At 39.2% G+C, this 19,490-nt stretch overlaps 2 protein-coding genes across 9 annotated transcripts in view; one reads left to right on the forward strand and one right to left on the reverse strand.

Moving 5' to 3' along the window:
- The window catches only part of LOC122555289 (tigger transposable element-derived protein 1-like), a 10,774-nt gene extending 2,122 nt beyond the window's left edge, over positions 1–8,652 (forward strand). The window contains exons 1-2 of one of the 4 annotated variants that reach the window (XR_006313222.1): positions 3,154–3,336; positions 8,568–8,652. Coding sequence is in view for 3 of the 4 variants with exons in the window: in XM_043701136.1 (XP_043557071.1) it covers positions 3,624–4,259 (636 nt within the window). In the remaining variant the exon portion in view is untranslated. Of the gene's footprint in view, positions 1–3,153; positions 4,633–8,567 lie in introns of those variants that run through there. The other 3 variants (XM_043701137.1, XM_043701136.1, XM_043701138.1) reach the window with 3 other exon arrangements.
- The window catches only part of adgrg7.1 (adhesion G protein-coupled receptor G7, tandem duplicate 1), a 70,201-nt gene that overhangs the window by 3,429 nt on the left and 47,282 nt on the right, over positions 1–19,490 (reverse strand). For all 5 annotated transcript variants that reach the window (XM_043701134.1, XM_043701132.1, XM_043701133.1 and 2 more), the window contains 4 exons: positions 17,704–18,038; positions 12,413–12,494; positions 3,078–3,239; positions 2,049–2,205 (listed from right to left, as the gene is read on the reverse strand). In XM_043701134.1, the coding sequence (XP_043557069.1) occupies positions 2,049–2,205; positions 3,078–3,239; positions 12,413–12,494; positions 17,704–18,038 (736 nt within the window). The remainder of the gene's footprint in view (positions 1–2,048; positions 2,206–3,077; positions 3,240–12,412; positions 12,495–17,703; positions 18,039–19,490) is intronic.

Below are 19,490 nucleotides of genomic sequence, written 5' to 3' on the forward strand. Positions count from 1 at the left end.
TGGATGCTGCTGACCTGCTGCGCTTTTCCAGCAACACATTTTCAGCTCTGATCCCCAGCATCTGCAGTCCTCACTTTCTCCTAAACATCAATCTCAGCCTGGAATATACTTCTGAACTAGTCTGAACACCCCTCTGTGGTACAGAATTCCAGAAATTAACAACTCTCTGAAAGAAGAAATTCCTCCTTATCTCTGTCTTAAAATGGCAATCCCTTATTCTGAAATTATGCCCTGTGATCCTAGACTTCCAGGAGAAAGTGAGGTCTGCAGATGCTGGAGATCAGAGCTGGAAATGTGTTGCTGGAAAAGCGCAGCAGGTCAGGCAGCATCCAGGGAACAGGAGAATCGACGTTTCGGGCATAAGCCCTTCTTCAGGAATGAAGAAGGGCTTATGCCCGAAACTTCGATTCTCCTGTTCCCTGGATGCTGCCTGACCTGCTGCGCTTTTCCAGCAACACATTTCCATCCTAGACTTCCACACAAGGTCAAAAGCCACACGACATCAGGTTATAGTCCAACGGGTTTATTTGAAATCACAAGCTTTCAGGGCACTGCCTCTTCATCAGATGTTGGTAAACTTTCTAACTGAAAGAGAAACTAAGCCAGAATTTTCAAAGTTGTCTTCAGTGTGGGAGTGGGTGTCAAAACATGCAGGACGTACAGTAGCACCATCAACAACGAAGCATTTTTGGGTTATCACTTCCTGGGATAATGATGCCAGTCAAGATCTCTGCTTGGCGCTGCTTACCAGATAGAGGTTGGCATCCACTATGAGTAGGTGCACTGCTGTCAACATGGGGGTGACTGGCTGCACAGCTGTACCAACATTGTGGAGCAAGGTAAGTGGCTTTTCATGGGAATTGTGGGATGGGGGTTCAGGAAGCTCAGTGGTAAGGACACAGGATTGTTTTTTAGCAACAACCACTCCCCCCCCCCCAACCTCGCAGGCAGGCAATGAGCTGGGAACAGTTTTAATCCAGGCTGTGGTGTGAACAGTCCCTGAAATGTTTGTTAATTGACCATTTTAGACTCATAAAATTACGTCAAGTCAAGGCAATCGACCATGGGCCTCACTTACCTGGAACTAAATTTTTGAGGTGGCTGGTCATTGCCAGTGCCAATCCCCCAATTTTCTGCCCTTCCTGCCACCATCTTCTATCATTAGGCTTTCTAGGACTGGCTGTGACTTCATGTTGCTGGGGAAATTGAAGACGAAAGATGGATCCTTGAAATGATATTTCCAGTGGTATGCAAGGCAGGACAGGCTATTCAGAGAAGTCCATCATGGCAAAATGGTTAGAAATATGGGCATAACTGGAAAAGTATCTGGAAAATCCACCTTTGGGAGGAATGTGGACCTGTGGAGTTCAAGTGGAGTAAAGCTGCTGTTGGGAGGTGACTACAGCCTCAAAATAAAAGAAAAGAACTGTATACATTGAATGGAGAAAGATAGTGTTTTGAAGGAATTTGTGACAGAATTTGGTGCAACATCTTTCAAAGGAACTGCCAGTGTCTATTGATAACACTAAAATGGTCAACAAAGATGGCAGAGAGACCCCCTTCCTCCCCCAACCCACCATTCCCAATGGTGGCATTGGCAATATGTAGAACTGCCAATAATCCATGTGATCTACCATTGTTTTAACAGCCAGTACAATTCAGTTAATTTTTATTAAATACAGTTTAGCTGTAAGGTCATGCTGTAATTATGTTGCTTTTGGTTTCATTATTCAAGTAAATTATAAAAGTAAAATGTTGTGCATTGATTTCCTCCATTTGGGTTGTTCGGATATGTTTTTTTTAACTTATTGGTTTTCACAGGGAATCGAAAGACTACATTTATATACTTTTTCAATACAGTACCTCAATTTCTTCTTCCCCACTGAAACTAAATTTTCTATAAGCAGCTGTACATAACTTACAATCTTAGGATTTGCCATCAGCCACACTTTATTCATTACTCTGTCAAAAGTGGAAATATTTTATATTTGTCCAATATCATTACCAGCATCTTGTGTTTGATGATTCTGGAAGAAAACTTTACAAACCTGAGTGGCATTAAGAGCACAGAAGAGATAGCTAAATACAGCTTGTGTTTCTTCACGCTCTATAAGCATCAAATAACCTAGACTCCATGTTAAACACAGCACAACAGCTACTGATAAGGATCCCATCATTTTCTTTGCTGACGTAGCCTGTTTCGCACTATAAAAGAACACAGTAATTAATGAAGTGTTTGCTAATACTAAGCATTTTACTGATTTTAATAAATAATACTCAGGAGATGTTTTACCAGCTTTCAGTAAAATGTTAAAGTGTTCTCTATAAACTAGTTCATATATTAAATGAGAAAATTAATTATTTCACGCTTAGCTGTATGACTTACTAAATTGCTTCAGATCTTATAGTCCTGGTAGAACTAGTTACATACTGTTTCTGGCAATGGGATGGAGTGACCTATTATGACTTTCACTTGCTTTCCAGGGAAAGAAGCTGACCTGAGTTTTGGAACATTATTTATAAATGGGAGGTTTTTTTAATGCCAGTTAAGAGACAAATATCAATTTTAAAGTGTGAGAATTCTTAATAAAATAAACAAATATCAATTTTAAAGTGTGAGAATTCTTAATAAAATAATATATAATAATTTGTAAAAATTTACAATAAATTTGGAATCAAATGAAAGGTGTATTTGACTTGGAAGCAATTAACTGTTTATCATAACTAAACAAACATTACTGGTTACTAAAAGTCATGGACAGATTGCGATGCAATACTTCTATGTTCTCTGCTATTGACTGAAAGATCTACATTCCATACGATGAATCAGTGATCAGCTGAATTTTAAAGTGCATAGGCAAATGAAGGATCTTAAAAAGCAGTTGCTGAAATATACCAATATCAACACAGAATCTCTGAGTCACTAAATGATGCTTTTAATACTGACAGAAGTGAGCTAATATGTTCAATCTTTTTGATCAGAGAGGACTGTTTGAATGTGGGATGCATTGTTGTGTTTGGAAAAATTGAATTTCATATCAGTTCAAAGCAAGTTAATATATAATATCTTGCATTACCTGCAAGTACCATGGTCTTTGTTGTACAGCACCAACATTGTCACTAGAGCAAACATGACAAAATTAAATAGGAGCAATATCGCAACTGGAAGAAGAAATCCCCACAGCATTGGCTTTGACAATTCCAGGTTCCCATGAAGATCAAAACCAGAGAGCCAGCAGCTGAAAAACAGAAACAACAGCAAAGTTTGATGAATAAAGGACACTGAACAGACAACAAAGGGAGACTCCTTCACTGTTTGTAAAATCCAAATGCATGGTAAATGATGCTTTGAATGTAAAACACCCTTGTCTAAAATATTTTGCTTATGTGGTATGAAATACAGTGAAAAATGTCATACGCGCTTATTAGCCTATGTCAATGTTTATGTTCCTCCCAACCTTTTTCCCATCCTTTTAACTATATCAAAGTGGCTTCCTATTCCGTTCAGGTACAGGCTTTCCCCGGGTTACGAATGACCGACTTACAAACATCCGTACTTACCGAACCGACCTCCGTAAAGTCTATTATTCTAAAAAAAGGGTTACATACAATGGTTCGTACTAATGAACGAACGGATTACTTTGCGTGACCCTCAAGACACTGCATGTTTTCAGCCTGAGGGAGAACAACGTCACGCTGTCATTTGGAACAAATTGTGTCCCCAATTCGCAGATGGTTTTAAAGAGTTCACACCTGAGGGCATCACCAAAGCCAGGCAAGCTGTGGCTGATATTGGTAATAATCAACTGCAGTTAGACATTAATGAAGGTGATGTCGTAGACTTGCTTGAATCCCATGCCGAAGAACTGACCAATGAGGAACTTATGGAGCTGGAGCAGCAGATGATAGCATTTGAGGAAGAAGGGCGGGTCCTAGAAACTCCAGAACCCAATAGGTTTTTGACAAAGGAGTTAGCTGAAGCCTTTCATCTCATTGAAACAGGGATGGCAAAGTTAGAGGAGCAAGATCCTAATATAGAGAGGTTCACGAAAATTTATCGGACATTTACCAATGGTCTCAGCTGCTGCAAGGCCATTTATAATGAAAAAAAGAAAAGCTCTGTTCAAGCCACTCTTAATGTTTACTTTAAGAAATTGACTTCAGAAATAAACCTCCACTCTCCAGCAGCAGAATCAGACCCTGACTCTTCATTAACAGTATCAATCCCTGACTCAGCACCAGGCCCATCATCCAATTAATAAAGTAATCTTAATTATTAATTAACGCTCCCTCTGGTATGCAAGACATTGATTGGAACAAGAATAAGTGTTAAGCTTTAATGATTTTATTTTCTATCTAAACAGTTTAAGAAATGTTTCTTCAATGTTTTTTATATGCATGTACACACATTTTCTTTCTCTCTCAATTGTAAATATTGTACTGTACTGTAGTTACATTTATTATTATTACTGTATTATTATATTTAAGATGTTAAAATATATACTATATACTAAGACAAACATTTGATTAATTGACGCTAGATGTGAACCGTATATAACTTCTGACTCCTGGGATGGGGGAGGCCAGAACTAGAGTTATAGGTTTAGGGTGAAAGGGGAAAGATATAAAAGAGACCCAAGGGGCAACTTTTTCATACAAAGGGTGATGCGTGTATGGAAAGAGCTGCCAGAGGAAGTGATGGAGGCCGGTACAATTGCAACATTTAAAAGGCATCTGGATATGTATATGAATAGGAAGGGTTTACAGGGATATGGGCTGGGTGCTGGCAAGCGAGACTAGATTAGGTTGGGATAACTAGTCAGCATGGACGAGTTGGACCAAAGGGTCAGTTTCCGTGCTGTACGTCTCTATGATTCTAAGACTTACATACAAATTCGACTTACAAACAGACTTAAAAACAGAACTCGTTCGTAACCCAGGGATTTCCTGTAATCATTTAGCTTTCCCTAAATGTATCAATGTCACTTGCCTCAACTATGCATTTTAGCTACTCACTGGGTAAACAAACTCCTGGATTCTCTGTTGCTTATGGACAAAGGGCATATTACTTTACCGGACACGAGCATATCACGTGGATCACAATAAATTGGTCTATTATTGATACGTAAATCTGTGTGTTAACTGTCTTGAGTCAATCAGGCTAGATTTTTTATTAATTTTAGATTTTAAATAAGTGATTCTGAAGACCATTTAGAGGTCACAAGCAGAATGATGATTTTCTGCAGATTACAAATAATCAACTTTATTTTTCTTAGTAAAATAATTCTGTCCAGTGGAATTCATGAGGTTTGATTGACAAAATGAAAGATGAAGTGTTGGGCTATAGAACCAGCACAGGGTTACACAGCCTGAGTGAAAAGTTGCAAATGTCCTTTCCAGAGACTGTAAGACAAGAACTTTATTTACAATTTAACTTTTAGAAAATAAATGGTTCATCATTTTAGATTAGATTCCCTACAGTGTGGAAACAGGCCCTTTGGCCCACCAAGTCCACACTGACCCTCTGAAGAGTAACCCACCATTTCCCTCTGACTAATGCACCTAACACTATGGGCACTTTAGCTTGGCCAATTCACCTGACCTGCATATCTTTTGTGATTGTGGGAGGAAACCGGAGTGCCCGGAGGAAACCCACACAGACGCAGGGAGAACGTGCAAACTCCACACAGACCCGAGGTTAGAATCGAACCAGGTGCTAACCATGAGCCACCGTGCTGCCCCTTTACTTGGTGAATAATTAAACAGATACCACAGTTACTAAAATAATCATGTTTACATGATTTATGTTTTTATAAAAGGAAAACACAGATGCTCTAAACATTTAAAATACAGTAAAAAGGATAAAGATTTAACTCTCTGCATTCATCTCTCATGTTGTAAATTACTAACTTCTAGTTCTGAAGTAAAATAAGCTCTTGAAAGTAAGTTTCCTGTTCAGGCTTCAAATAGTTTTCAAATTATTTTTAAAATATCAGTTACTTTTGTAACCTAGAAATGTACATGCTTCAAAGTGTTCTTCAATCAGTTGACAAAATTATACCAATGCACATAGGACTACTCTCAGGCCTTGACGTGGAGATATTTGCATGTTGGGAATTGAAAGCCTGGGTGTGGTTGTTATTTGCCTTCACCTGACAGAATAACATATCCAGCATGAATATCAACTCAAAGCTAAGACTTTGAGAAAGATGGAAGATTCCAAGTAAAACATATTGAAAGTAAGTAAGAAGACAGAAAATAATTTTACAGATATAATTAATTATAAAGTATGAAATATGTCATTTTGATGTCTCTATGAAACCAGAAATATTATATCCATCCATTCACAGCTGAATGAAGAAAATATAACAACCAAAAACTATTGGCTGGATTTTACCAAAATCAGCAAATTGTCAGTCTCGGGAAGTTTCATGGAGAGTTTCTCTCTGTGAGCTTTAGTGAGTTTTCTCATGTCATTCCCCATTGCTCACCTCATTATGTATGCACCACCAGCACTACAGCACTGCACTCATTCTGTTGTGTGCATATCAGAAGTACTTGCCACTGTCAGGAACTTCCGGGATATCTAGCACAAGTGCCATATTTAAAGATCAGCTATGCATCAGGTACAATCCACGACTAGCTCTTTACAAGGCATGTGTGGGATTGAAGTGAAAAAGACTAGCTACTGAGTGCACACAGGTGACACCAGTGACTCTTCGTTGCAAATAGAAACTCACATTAATTAATATATTATTACTTTACATCATCATCTGTCTGATCCACTGTAATTGCAACTAGCTACAATATTCATGACTACACAGATTACTCATGCTTAGAACCGTACCATGTTAACAACCTGTCCAAGGGAATGTTACTATTTTTGTAACATCCAGTGAAGAATAATGGCTTCCCATTGTTCAATGTGCATGTGTCACAGGCTAGAAAGCTTTCAAATGATTGAAAACATTCACTTTTATTGAACAATAGAAAAAGCAAAATAAAACATGAACATAAAAAGCTGCATTGGGAATAAACAAGATTCCCTTGCCTTTCAAGCAATGACAGTTTTACAGTCAATGAAGGACCAATGCAACCAACTCATATCTACTTCACAGGGTGTCAATTAAGTCCAAGCTTGTAGCGCCCAGTGTGGCACTATTCTATCATGGTAAAGACAATGTTCCTCCTGCTCAATGTCTTCATCCACCTCCTCCTCAGAAGACTGCTGCCACTCTCCCAGTTCTTTAGCCTCCATCACATCTCCTCTTTGCCTGCTTCAATTGTGCAGAGCACAGCATGGCGGAATTATGTGACACACACTATGGTGTAGCAAGTCAATAAACAGGTCTAATAAGAGACAATCTAACCACCAACCTTTGACATTCAGTAATATTACCAACACTGAATTCTCGCACTTTCAACGTCTTGGGACTTACCATTGACCAGAAACTCAACTGGACTCACCATAGAAAAATAGTGGCAACAACAGCAGACCAGTGGCTTGGAATACTGCAGCAAGCAACTCACATCATGATTCCCCAAAGCATGTATATTATCTACAAAGCTTGTCAGAAGTGGGAAGGAATACTCCTCACTTGCCTGGATGGGTGTACCTCCAACAATATTCAAGAAACTTGACACATCCAGGACAAAGCAGTCCATTTGATTGGCACCACATCCACAAGCATCCAACCCCCCTATCACTGACACTCAGTAGCACCCACACTTAGTAACAGCAATGCATACTATCCATAAGGTACACTGCAGAAATTCACCAAAATCCTTAGACACCACTCGCATCTAGGACAAGAACAGCAGATATGTAGGAAATCCACCACCAGTAAGTTCCCTTCTTAGCTCCTCACCATTCTGACTTGTCAACATATCACTGTTCCTTCACTGTCACTGGGTCAAAATCCTGAAATTCCCTCCCTAAAGGCATTATGGTCAAATTATAGCATAGGTACTGCATCAGTTCAAGAAGGCAGCTCACTACCACCTTCTCAAGTGCAACTAGTGATTGGGAATTATGCTGGCCAGCCAGCAACACCCACATCCCATAAGTGAATAAGTTAAAAAAAAAATCCTTGAAACCAGCCAGTTGCAAATAATTTAGCTCAGCTGTCACCTTGATAGCCACTTGGAAGATGATGGTCACCCATCCATACAGGTCACAAGTCCTGCTCTAACAGATGACAGAGTCACCTAGGATATCCCCTTTCCATGGTGTCTATCTGCCTCAGTTAACCACAGGAGGTGGTATCCAGAATGATACAATCTTGACCTCCTGTGCATCCTGAGGGAACCTTCAGCTGTGACCTCTTTATATGGAGTCGGTTCAGTAGCTGGAGGTTGCTGCTAGTCCTGAGCTTGCTGACACCTTTGTTTCACATAATTTTCTCTGCATCTTTGTGCATAAAGGCCTCAGTGACAATAACCTCTGCTGTGGCTGAATCCATTGGTCATGATTCCAATGAACCTGTGCAGAGAATATCAGAAATAAAACAACGAACTGCAGAAGGGAAGTTCTGAAGTGAAACTTTAACTCTATTTTTTCTTTACAGATCTGCCACATGCTGAGCTTCTCCAGCAATTTCTGCTTTTGGGAATATCAGAAACTACAGGCCCATTGTAATGTGAGCAGTCAGCATTCACATCACAACTATGACAGTTTAGCAGAATCCTCTTTCGAAGGAGAAATGGACATCTGCATCAACAAGAATGATGGATTGCCTCTATCCAGACTTTGACACAGTGGACTTTATTCTGATGAATTCAGCACAAGTATGTCGGATAAACACAGTATTTGTCATAGGATTACTGAGACTTTGCCCCCACGCCCACCTCCATTCTCCTCCTCCACCCCCCCCACTCCCCTCCGCCCCCACACATCACCATAGTAGAGTATATTGTCAAACAGTTACTCTTCAAGGTAAGAGAAAATGTGCTCCACACCTTTGTGCAGCATCTGAGACCTTGGATTGTCTTTGTGAATTGTGCCCTGCAGGTGACATTTTTAAGATTATCTGTGATTATTTCCAATTATAGAAATAATTATGATCAATCTGTAATGGCTAATGATCTGGTCAGGTTTGTTTGTGACCAGGATTTATATCCCACATAGTTGGACACTATATGTGTTTCACATGCAGGATTCCATCATCATAGATGCCCTGCACATAGATGCGTAAGTACATGTGACCTTAAAGGGCCACAAATTGCTCTCAAAAAGAGCCTGCAGGCTCAGATAGTCAAAAACGACTTTCTCCACCCATTCTCAGTGTGGTGGTACCGATTTTTCATTTCCATTGTGTATTTATGATTTGAGTGAGGATGGAAGGCAACACTTTGCAAAGTCAGATGTAGGCTCAGCCTGGTAACCTAACACACTCCCCATATCCACAGCCAAACCATCATATACCTTTCTTACTTGCACTCCCTGTCAACTGCATCAGTTCTGAGGTCACCCACATTCTTATCCAACATTTTCATGTCAGATTTCACATTCTCTCATTATCCCCGAGCCTCAAGCCTACAGCTTGGCTATGCCAACAATTGCCATGTAGTGCCCTCCACATCAAAGCCAGTGGTTTGTTATTGTTGATGACCATACTCCCCAACTCAGTAACCCATGTCCTCCAATGCACTACTGTCTCTCAGTCTTATATGTTGACCTGTGTCACAATTGTTGTCCCCTCTGATGTCCAGCATGCTGCATCCAGTCCACAAAATTGACTCCCCCGATATCCTTACCACAGAAATGGCCCTTGATAAAAACTGAAAGAACTGTGGATGCTGTAAATCAGAAACAAAACCAGCAGGTGCTGGAAAGGTTAAGCAGGTCTGACAGCATCACGTTTTGGGTCCAGTAATTCTTCCTCAGATATCCTTGATTTCCATTTTGATTTCCAGCGAACTAATGCCGAGAGATGACCCGGGTTCATCCCCTCACCAGTTTGAAACATGAGCCCCACCTGGTGAGTGACCAAGCCCTAATCAATTTCTATGTAGCTCCCTGACTCTCTTACCAGTAATCCCCTGACTGGTTGCACTAGTCTGCAGGACTGACTGAGCACCACTCCCTGGACTGTAAGCTATTGAACCCCTGATTCTATCTAATCCAAGTAGCCATGTGACTGCTTCCAAACCCCTAGATTGAATTTGGATGCTGCCTTGTGGTGATATCCTTGACTGATAGTAATCTTGATACTTGCTGGTGGAATTCTTGTCTCGTCATTCAAACTTAGATTCAAAGTCTAACATTTTTTTCTGGACATTGAAAATCTCAGTTTTTCAATCTTGCCATATTTTCCCAACTGGCTCATCCAATGTCCATGTTCAGAGACTGAGAGAATTCTGTCCATAATGTTATGTTCTCAGTGATAGTAATACTAGACAAGGGAGGTACCAGAGTGATAGCCCTTTTCTAAATTATTCATTTGTGGAATGTAGGCATTGCTAGCTGGTCAGCCACGTTTTGCCCATCCCAGTTGACTTTGAGAACGTGGTGGTGAGGTACCTTCGCGAAGTGCTGTGGTCCATTTGCTGTTTGTTGGAGAGAATTCCAGGATGTTGACTTGGTGACGTTAAAGGAACAATTATATATTTTCAAGTCAGGATGGTGAGTAGCTTGGAAGGGAACTTGCAGGTGATGGCGTTCCCATGTATCCGTTGCCTTGTCCTTCTAGATGGAAATAGTAGTGTTTGGAAGTTGCTGTCTAAGGATTACTGGTGGACTATTTGTTTACCATAGTGATCAGTCATTGGATATTTTCGCAAGAGGCTACAAAAGTACTTTTAAGAAAAGAACATGGAAGTTTTTTACATACAAAAGGAAAAATGATAGCTTTATTGAAATGTACAAGAACAATTTGAAAGCCTTACTGCAAATATTAGATCCAATCCTTATACCCTCAACAATATTCTTACAGATACTCAATCTTAATGCATGATCACTCTGTCTCCACTTTACATTTTCTTGTTCAGTTGGCATGAATGTAATTGGTTTCTTTCCAGCAAAACTCTGCACTCACCTGAAGCAGTTTACCTTAGTTAAAGCCCCTTTCTGAGACCCTTAGAAACGTTTCCAGCATCGCCCCCTAGTTAACATGCATTCCTTACACTTATGCCTTCAACAGCCATGTAGGACGTCTTTCTCTTTGACACCTTAAAGCATTCTGTTTCTGGACCTTTTCTCTTATGAGTTTCAAAGCCAGTCAGGACATCTGTTTTGTCCTGACTGTTTTAGAGACTGCAAAATTGCATGGCTGCTCTGACATTCCTTTTCTCTTGAATTACCTAGTTCTGTCGGAATGAAATGTGTTGCGGATTTTCTAATCAAACTTATTTCTTTCTCTGTATCATAGGACACTTGTCATGACAACACTCCTTTGTTTTATCACTTCTAGCTTTGTTTCTAATGTACTGACCATTCACCTCACGATGTTTCAAAAACTCATTTAAATACATATCAACAAACTCCAGACAACACTTTAGCACTCTCAGAACTCAATATTAAACCAAAACTATGGCCCTTCTTAACATGCACAATATAAAAATACAAGTCAAACTTAAAGCTTTTTGTAATTTCTCCATTTTAGAACCCACATTCACAAATCATAATATTTTATTAACCTTCATCACAATATCAATAAAAATAAAGTTTCCCCAACAACATAAACACATGGCAAATTACACATCTTGCAATTTCATGTTCAAACTTCATTTTATTTTGAACATTGTAAAATTATGTATATAATTTCCCAAAGAGGTCTATTTGTATGTGCGAAATCTGAAACCATATTTTGTTTCTATGAGGAGTACATGTGTGGTACATGATAAATAATGCACTTGTTTTGTTGTGTAACCTGAAACACTCAATAAGTGATGTGGCATATGTGTTTGCTTTGGCAATGTTTTTTAATCTTATCACTAGTGTGTTAGTTTAAACAATGTGACATTTAACCATTTAAAGTTTGATATCAATAGTTTATTAGATATTTGTGTAATATAGTGATGATGAGGAGGTGATTGTACTGAAACACAATGCTACCTGACATAAAGAAAACAATCACATGAATTGCCTTAGTAAAATTACAATTAAACTGAAATGTATACATTAACAACTGTGGTTATGAAATCATCTTCACACAGAATTTGTTTATCAGTTACAATTAACATTTTTGATTTACATTAGTCTATATTTTTAGCATTTGGCAAAATAGTTTTCAAAGCAGCTCCATTTTTTAAACATGATGTTTTCAAGGCTACACAATGATACAATGTGCTCATGCACTGAATCATAATCTATGCCCCAGGCCAATCATCATTAATGCAAGGAAGGTTTACTAATTTATTATACTTTGCATGAATTAAATGCATTGGAAGTAAGCATTGATTATTTACTTACAATTCTTCTTGCCGATAATTCAGTGCATCATCTGTTTTGTAGGTAGCTGTGAATGTTGTAATAACAATAACTGCTGGAAGACCTGAGGAATACATTATTAAAACTAAATGATGTTTCTACTTATAAGATTTAATTTTTTTTCTCAGAAAAATAATTTGACCAATACACTTCAGAGCCTGCTATTTTATTGAGGAAAAATCTACCAAAACCCACAAAAAGGAAATTCTTAAATTACTATTTAATGTTGCAATATCAATTATTTACAAACTAATAGGTTTTAATGAGCTTTCATCATTAAAACTAAATTAACTTCCAAATCCCTTTAATAAAGAGTACAGTGGTTAGCTTACTTTATATGCAATTGTAGCAGTCTTCTATTCATGACACTTGATGTCTGTCATCTAGAATGTGTAACTCATTCCAGTATTGCTGTACAGTTGTCAAATATCATGTCATATGCTCTCCCTATATATATGCTTTGGAGATATTTTTGATGGGACTACTATAAATATTTAAAGGTGTGCCAGAGAGGAGAGACCTGGGCGTATATTTAGGTGCACCAGTATAAGTGGTGGGGCTGGTGTGGAGAGCAATTAATTTATCTTAGATTTCATTAATACTAGCGTGGAAGTCAAGAGCAAAGAACTTATGTTAACCAGGTACATAAAGTACAATAGTATGCAGGTTATGCTAAACATGTGTAAGACACTAGTTAGACCTCAGCTGGGGTACTCTGCACAGTTCTGAAGCTGCAATTCAGGAAGGATGAGAATGCACTGTAGGCAGTGCAGATAAGCATTATAATGATGGTTCCAGGGATAAGAAACTTCAGTTAAGAAGATAGATTGGATAAGCTGGGACTGGTCTTCTTGTTGGGGGAGAAGGCTGAAGAGATTTGATGAAAATTATCAAAACTATGAGGGGTCTGAACCAAATAGATAGGGAGAAACTGATCCCACTCATAAAAGGATCAAAAACAAGAGCAGACAGAGAAAACATAATTGCAAGAGAAGTAACTGCAATGTGAGTAAAATCTTTATCATACCATGGATTTGCATCTGGATTGCGTTGCCTGGAAGCGTGATAGAGACACATTTAAATGATGTATTAAAAGGGCATTGGATGATTATTTTTAAAGCAATAATGTACAGGATCACAGGGAAAAGGCTGGAATTACAATGCTGATTTAGTGGGAAAGTGTAGACATGATAGGCCTAGCTCTGCATTGTTACAATTCTGTGATTGTATTTTTAGATATTCTGTGCGTATTGGGTGAGGTCTGACATATGTGTATGGGTTGAGGGAGGGCTGCAGCACTATGATCACATCTTAAGTACAATGCATAGCTTTGGTCTCTTTATTTAAGAAAAGACATGAATGATTTAGAAGCAGTTCAGAAAAGGTTCACTCAATTGATACCTGCAATGAGGGTGGTTTATGTTGGGAGGAATTGTTGGACGGACTGGGCCTCTGCCAATTGCTTTCACAAGAATAAGAGGTAATCTTGTAAGATTCTGATAGGACATGACAGGATAAATGCTGAAAGGATATTTCCCCTTTTAGAGGAGACCTAAAAATGTGAATTTAATTTCAATTCAAAAATTAGATTTTTTTTTCTCTCAGAGAGTTGAGAGTCTGTAGAACTCTTTCACAGAGAGCTACGGAGGCAAAGTAACTAAATAAATACTTATAAGGGAAAGGTAGACAGATACTCAACTAGCAAGGGAGTCAAAGGGTGTTGAGGACATGGAGTTGAGGCCATAATCAGTCAGTCATGACCTTATTGAATGATGGAGTGGGTTTGAGGGGCTGAATGGACCCTCTTTCTCCTAATTATAGAGTCAAAGAGATGTACAGCATGGAAACAGACCCTTTGGTCCAACTCGTCCATGCCAACCAAATATCCCAACCCAAATTAATCCCATCTGCCAGCACCTGGCCCATACCCTTCCAAACCCTTCCTATTCATATACTCATCCAGATGTCTTTTAAATGTTGCAATTGTACTTGCCTCCACCACTTCCTCTGGCAGCTCATTCCATACATGTACCACCGTCTGTGTGAAAAAGTTGCTTCTTAGGTCTCTTTTATATCTTTCCCCTCTCACTCTAAACCTATGCCCTCTAGTTCTGGACTCCCCCCACCTTAGGGAAAAGATTTTGTCTATTTATCCTATCCATGCGCCTCATGATTTTATAACCCTCTATAAGGTCACCCCTCAGCCTCTGATGCTCCAGGGAAAACAGCCCTAGCCTATTCAGCCTCTCCCTATAGCTCAAATCCTCCAACCAAGGCAACATCCTTGTAAATCTTTTCTGAATCCTTTCAAGTTTCACAACATCTTTCCAATAGGAAGGAGACCAGAATTGCACGCAATATTCCAAAAGTGACCTAACCAATGTCCTGTACAGCTGCAACATGACCTCCCAACTCCTGCACTCAATACTCTGACCAATAAAGGAAAGCATATCAAATGCCTTCTTCACTATCCTATCTACCTGCAGCTCCACTTTCAAGGAGCTTTGAACCTGCACTCCAAGATCTCTTTGTTCAGCAAAACTCCCCAAGACCTTACCATTAAGTGTATAAGTCCTGCTAAGATTTGCTTTCCCAAAATGCAGCACCTCACATTTATCTAAATTAAACTCCATCTGCCACTTCTCTGCCCATTGGCACATCTGATCAAGATCCCGTTGTAATCTGAGGTAACCTTCTTCGCTGTCCATACACTTCCAATTTTGGTGTCATCTGCAAACTTACTAACTATAGCTCTTATGCTCACATCCAAATCATTAATATAAATGATGAAAAGTAGGGGACCCAGCACTGATCCTTGTGGCACTCCACTGATCACAAGCTTCCAGTCTGAAAAACAACCCTCTACCACCACTCTCTGTCTTCTACCTTTGAGCCTGTTCTGTATCCAAATGGCTAGTTCTCCCTGTATTACATGAGATCCAACCTTGCTAACCAGTCTCCCATGGGGAACCTTGTCAAACGCCTTACTGAAGTCCATATAGATCACATTTACTGTTCTGCCCTCATCAATTCTCTTTGTTACTTCTTCAAAATAATCAAGTATGTGAGATATGATTTCCCACACATGAAGCCATGCTGAATATCCCTATCAGTCCTTGCCTTTCCAAATACATGTACCTCCTGTCCCTCAGGATTCCCACCAACAACTTGCCCACCACCAACATCAGGCTCACTTGTCTGTAGTTCTCTGGCTTGTCCTTACCACCTTTCTTAAACAGTGGCACCACATTAGCCAACCTCCAGTCTTCTGGCACCTCACCTGTAATAATCGATGATACAAATATCACAGTAACAGGCCCAGCAATCATTTCCCTATCTTCCGACAGAGTTCAAGGGTACACCTGATCAGGTCCTGGGGATTTATCCACTTTTATGCATTTCAAGACATCCAGTACTTCCTCCTCTGTAATATGGACATTTTGTAAGGTGTCACCATCTATTTCCCTACATTCTATGTCTTCCATGTCCTTTTCCACAGAAAGTACTGATGCAAAATATTAATTTAGTATCTGCTCCTTCTCCTGTGGCTCCACACAAAGGCTGCCTTGCTGATCTTTGAGGGGCCCTATTCTCTCCCTCGTTACACTTTTGTCCTAAATGTATTTGTAAAAACCCTTTGGATTCTCCTTTTCTCAATTTGCCAAAACTATTTCATGTCCCCTTTTTGCCCTCTTGATTTCTCTCTTAAGTATACTCCTACTGCCTTTATACTCTTCTAAGGATTCACTCGATCTATCCCGTCTATACTTGACATATACTAATGCCCTTATATCGTCTAAAGATTCATTCTCTCCTGTCTATACCTGGCATATGCTTCCTTTTTTTTTATCCAAAACCTCAACTTTCCACTCATCCAGCTTTCCCAACATCTACCAGCCTTCCCTTTCACCCTGACAGGAATATACTTTTTCTGGATTCTCATTATCTCATTTCTGAAGGCTGCCCATTTTCCAGCTGTCCTTTTACCTGCAAACATCTGCCTCCAATCAAATTTTGAACGTTCTTGCCTAATACCATCAAAATTGGCCTTCCTCCAACATAGAACTTCAACTTTTAGATCCTGTCTATCATTTTCCATCACTATCTTAAAACTAATAGAATTATGGTCGCTGGTCCCAAAGTGCTCCCCCACTGACACCTCAGTCACCTGTCCTGCCTTATTTTCCAAGAGTGGGTCAAGTTTTGCACCTTCTCTGGTAGGTACATCCACATACTGGATCAGAAAATTTTCTTGGACACTCTTAACAAACTTCTTTCCATCTAAACCCTTAACAATATGGCAGTCCCAGTCTATGTTTAGAAAGTTAAAATCCCCTACCATAACCACCCTGTTAATCTGACAGATAACTGAAATCTCCTTACAATTACCCTCTGACTATTAGGCATTCTATAATACAATCCTAATAAGGTGATCATCCCTTTCCTATTTCTCATTTCTACCCAAATAACTTCCCTGGATGTATTCCCAGGAATATCCTCCCTCAATACAGCTAAAATGCTATCCCTTATCAAAAATGCCACTCCTCCTCCTCTCTTGCTCCCCTTCCTATCCCTCCTGTAGCATTTGTATCCTGGAACATTAAGCTGCTAGTCCTGCCCATTCCTGAGCCATGTTTCTGTAATTGCTATGATATCCCAGTCCCATGTTCCTAACCATGCCCTAGTTCATTTACCTTCCCTGTTAGGCCTCTTGCATTGAAGTAAATGCAGTTTAATTTATCAGTCCTACCTTGTTCTCTGCTTTGTTCCTGCCTGCCTTGACTGTTTCTTACGCTCACATGAAAATTTGCTTTTATGTTAAGTTTTATGCTTTTTGAGTTGTTTATCAAGATTTTTGAATTTTATATGTAACATTTTTCTCATTCTATGTTAATGCATTACATACGTAACAATTTCTAACATGTTCATATAGATTAGACATATGTTTAAAAGGTCAGTTTATGGAAATTAGTTAAATTATGCTCCATTAGTTTTTGTTTAATTTTTCCTTTGCTACATCATACTTTGTTCCTATAAGTGCAATGAGTAGAACTTCCAGCAATAGTTTTTGAGCTTGTAAACTTGCAAAAGGAGGAACAGTGATTGGCCAAAACCAAAGATGCTGTTCTCCAATTCTTGTACTTAATGAACAATAATGATCAAAAACTCAACTCTTAGTGAATCTCTTTTTAGTGAATCTCTTATGTAAGAGATTCACTAAGTATTAGAGCTGTGCAAAATATTATAAAGGAATAATTGTTTAAATCCCTTACCCCATCCAACCACTGAAATCCATATTAAGAAATGTCTTGGTAGAGGTTTGAACACGTGAACCAGAAGAACATACATCTGTGCACCGTACAGTGCTGACCAAGTGAATGTAGCCATTAAAAAGTAATGAAGAATGGCAGCAGCAGCAGTACATAAGTAAACCTCTGGTGGATTGAAATGGTCAGAAGGTAGAATGATGTTTTCTGTATTGTTCGCAGCATTTTTTTCATTCAGAGCATTGGAGTTATTTATTCCAAAGATGAAGATCAAATTAACCATAAGCATTGATATGCAAAGACTCACAGTAACCCAGGTAAGCGATGTCTTCCGTGCTTGCCTGAAGAGAAATTCTCCATTAGGTAGAGTTTTGATTCATTGTAAATTGACAGATTAGGACATGTACAGAAAATAGGCAATCCAATGTATCCCATTCAAGAACAAATGTCTTTCAATAAGCATGTGAATTGAATGCGGGCTATTTAGAGCATTGGTTGTACCCCTCCCTCGGAGCAAGGAGGTCTGGGTTCAAGTCCCATTTGCTCCAAAGGTGTGTAATAGCATCCTTGAACAGGCTAATTAGAAACGTTTCCGTGCTCACCTAGTCCTACTATGGTGCTCTCTTCTGTCCTGCTAATCAGGTACATGCTTAAACCACAACTTTAATTTGTATAATGCCTTTAAGGTTTTTAAAATGTTCCAAGCTACTTAACAAAAGCCCTGTCATGAAAAATATTACACAATGACACATTACGATTTATTATGACAGATGACTAAAAGCTGAAGCTTCTGAAAGGAGGATGGAAAGGACAAGAGGCAGGGACCTCAAGGGAGGGAATTACAGAATTTAAAACCTGGACAATGGAAGGCACAACTGCCAGTGATCGAATGACGAAAATCAGAGATGAATAAGGGATCTGAATTTGAAGAGTTCAGACAACTTGCTAGGTCGTAGGGTTTCAGAATTTGACATAGGTAGGAATTGATGAAAATCCTGTGTGCACTGTTATTTGTTATTTATATAAATGAATTGGATGAGCATATCGGAGGCATGGTTAATAAGTTTGAGGATGACACCAAAATTGGGGGTATATTAGACAGTGAAGAAGGTTATTTAAGAGTACAGTGGGACTTTGATCAACTGGGTCAATTAACTGAGGAATGGCAGATGGCATTTAATTCAGATAAATGTGAGGTTTTGCATTTTGGTCAGACAAACTAAGGTAGGACTTACACAAATAATGGTCGGGCCATGTGGAATCTTTTCGAACAGAGAGACCTATTCAATTGGAAAGAGTACAGAAAAGATTTACAAGGATGCTACCGAGACTGGAAGATTTGAATTACAAGGAGAGGCTGGAAAGGCTGGGACTTTTTTCCTTGGAGTGTCGGAGGCTGAGAAGTGATCTTATAGAGTTATATATAATCATGAGGGCATAGATAAGGTGAATAGCCAAGGCCTTTTCCTCAGGGTAGAGGAGTTCAAAACTAGAGGGCATGGCTTTAAGGTGAGAATGAAAAGATTTAAAAGGGACCTGAAGGGCAACGTTTTCTGCACAGAGGGTGGTGCATTTATAGAACAGTCTGCCAGAGGAAGTGGTAGATGCAGGTACAATTACAACATTTAAAGAACATTTGGACAGGTATGTGGTTAGGAAAGGATTAGAAGGATATGGGCCAAACACAGGCAAATACATCCACATACTGAATCAGAAAATTTTATTGTACATGCTTAACGAATTCCTCTCCATCTAAACTCTTAACACTGTGGCAGTCCCAGTCTATGTTTGGA

This window comes from Chiloscyllium plagiosum, chromosome 12 (assembly GCF_004010195.1).
Source record: "Chiloscyllium plagiosum isolate BGI_BamShark_2017 chromosome 12, ASM401019v2, whole genome shotgun sequence".
NCBI classification, from domain to species: Eukaryota; Metazoa; Chordata; class Chondrichthyes; order Orectolobiformes; family Hemiscylliidae; genus Chiloscyllium; species Chiloscyllium plagiosum.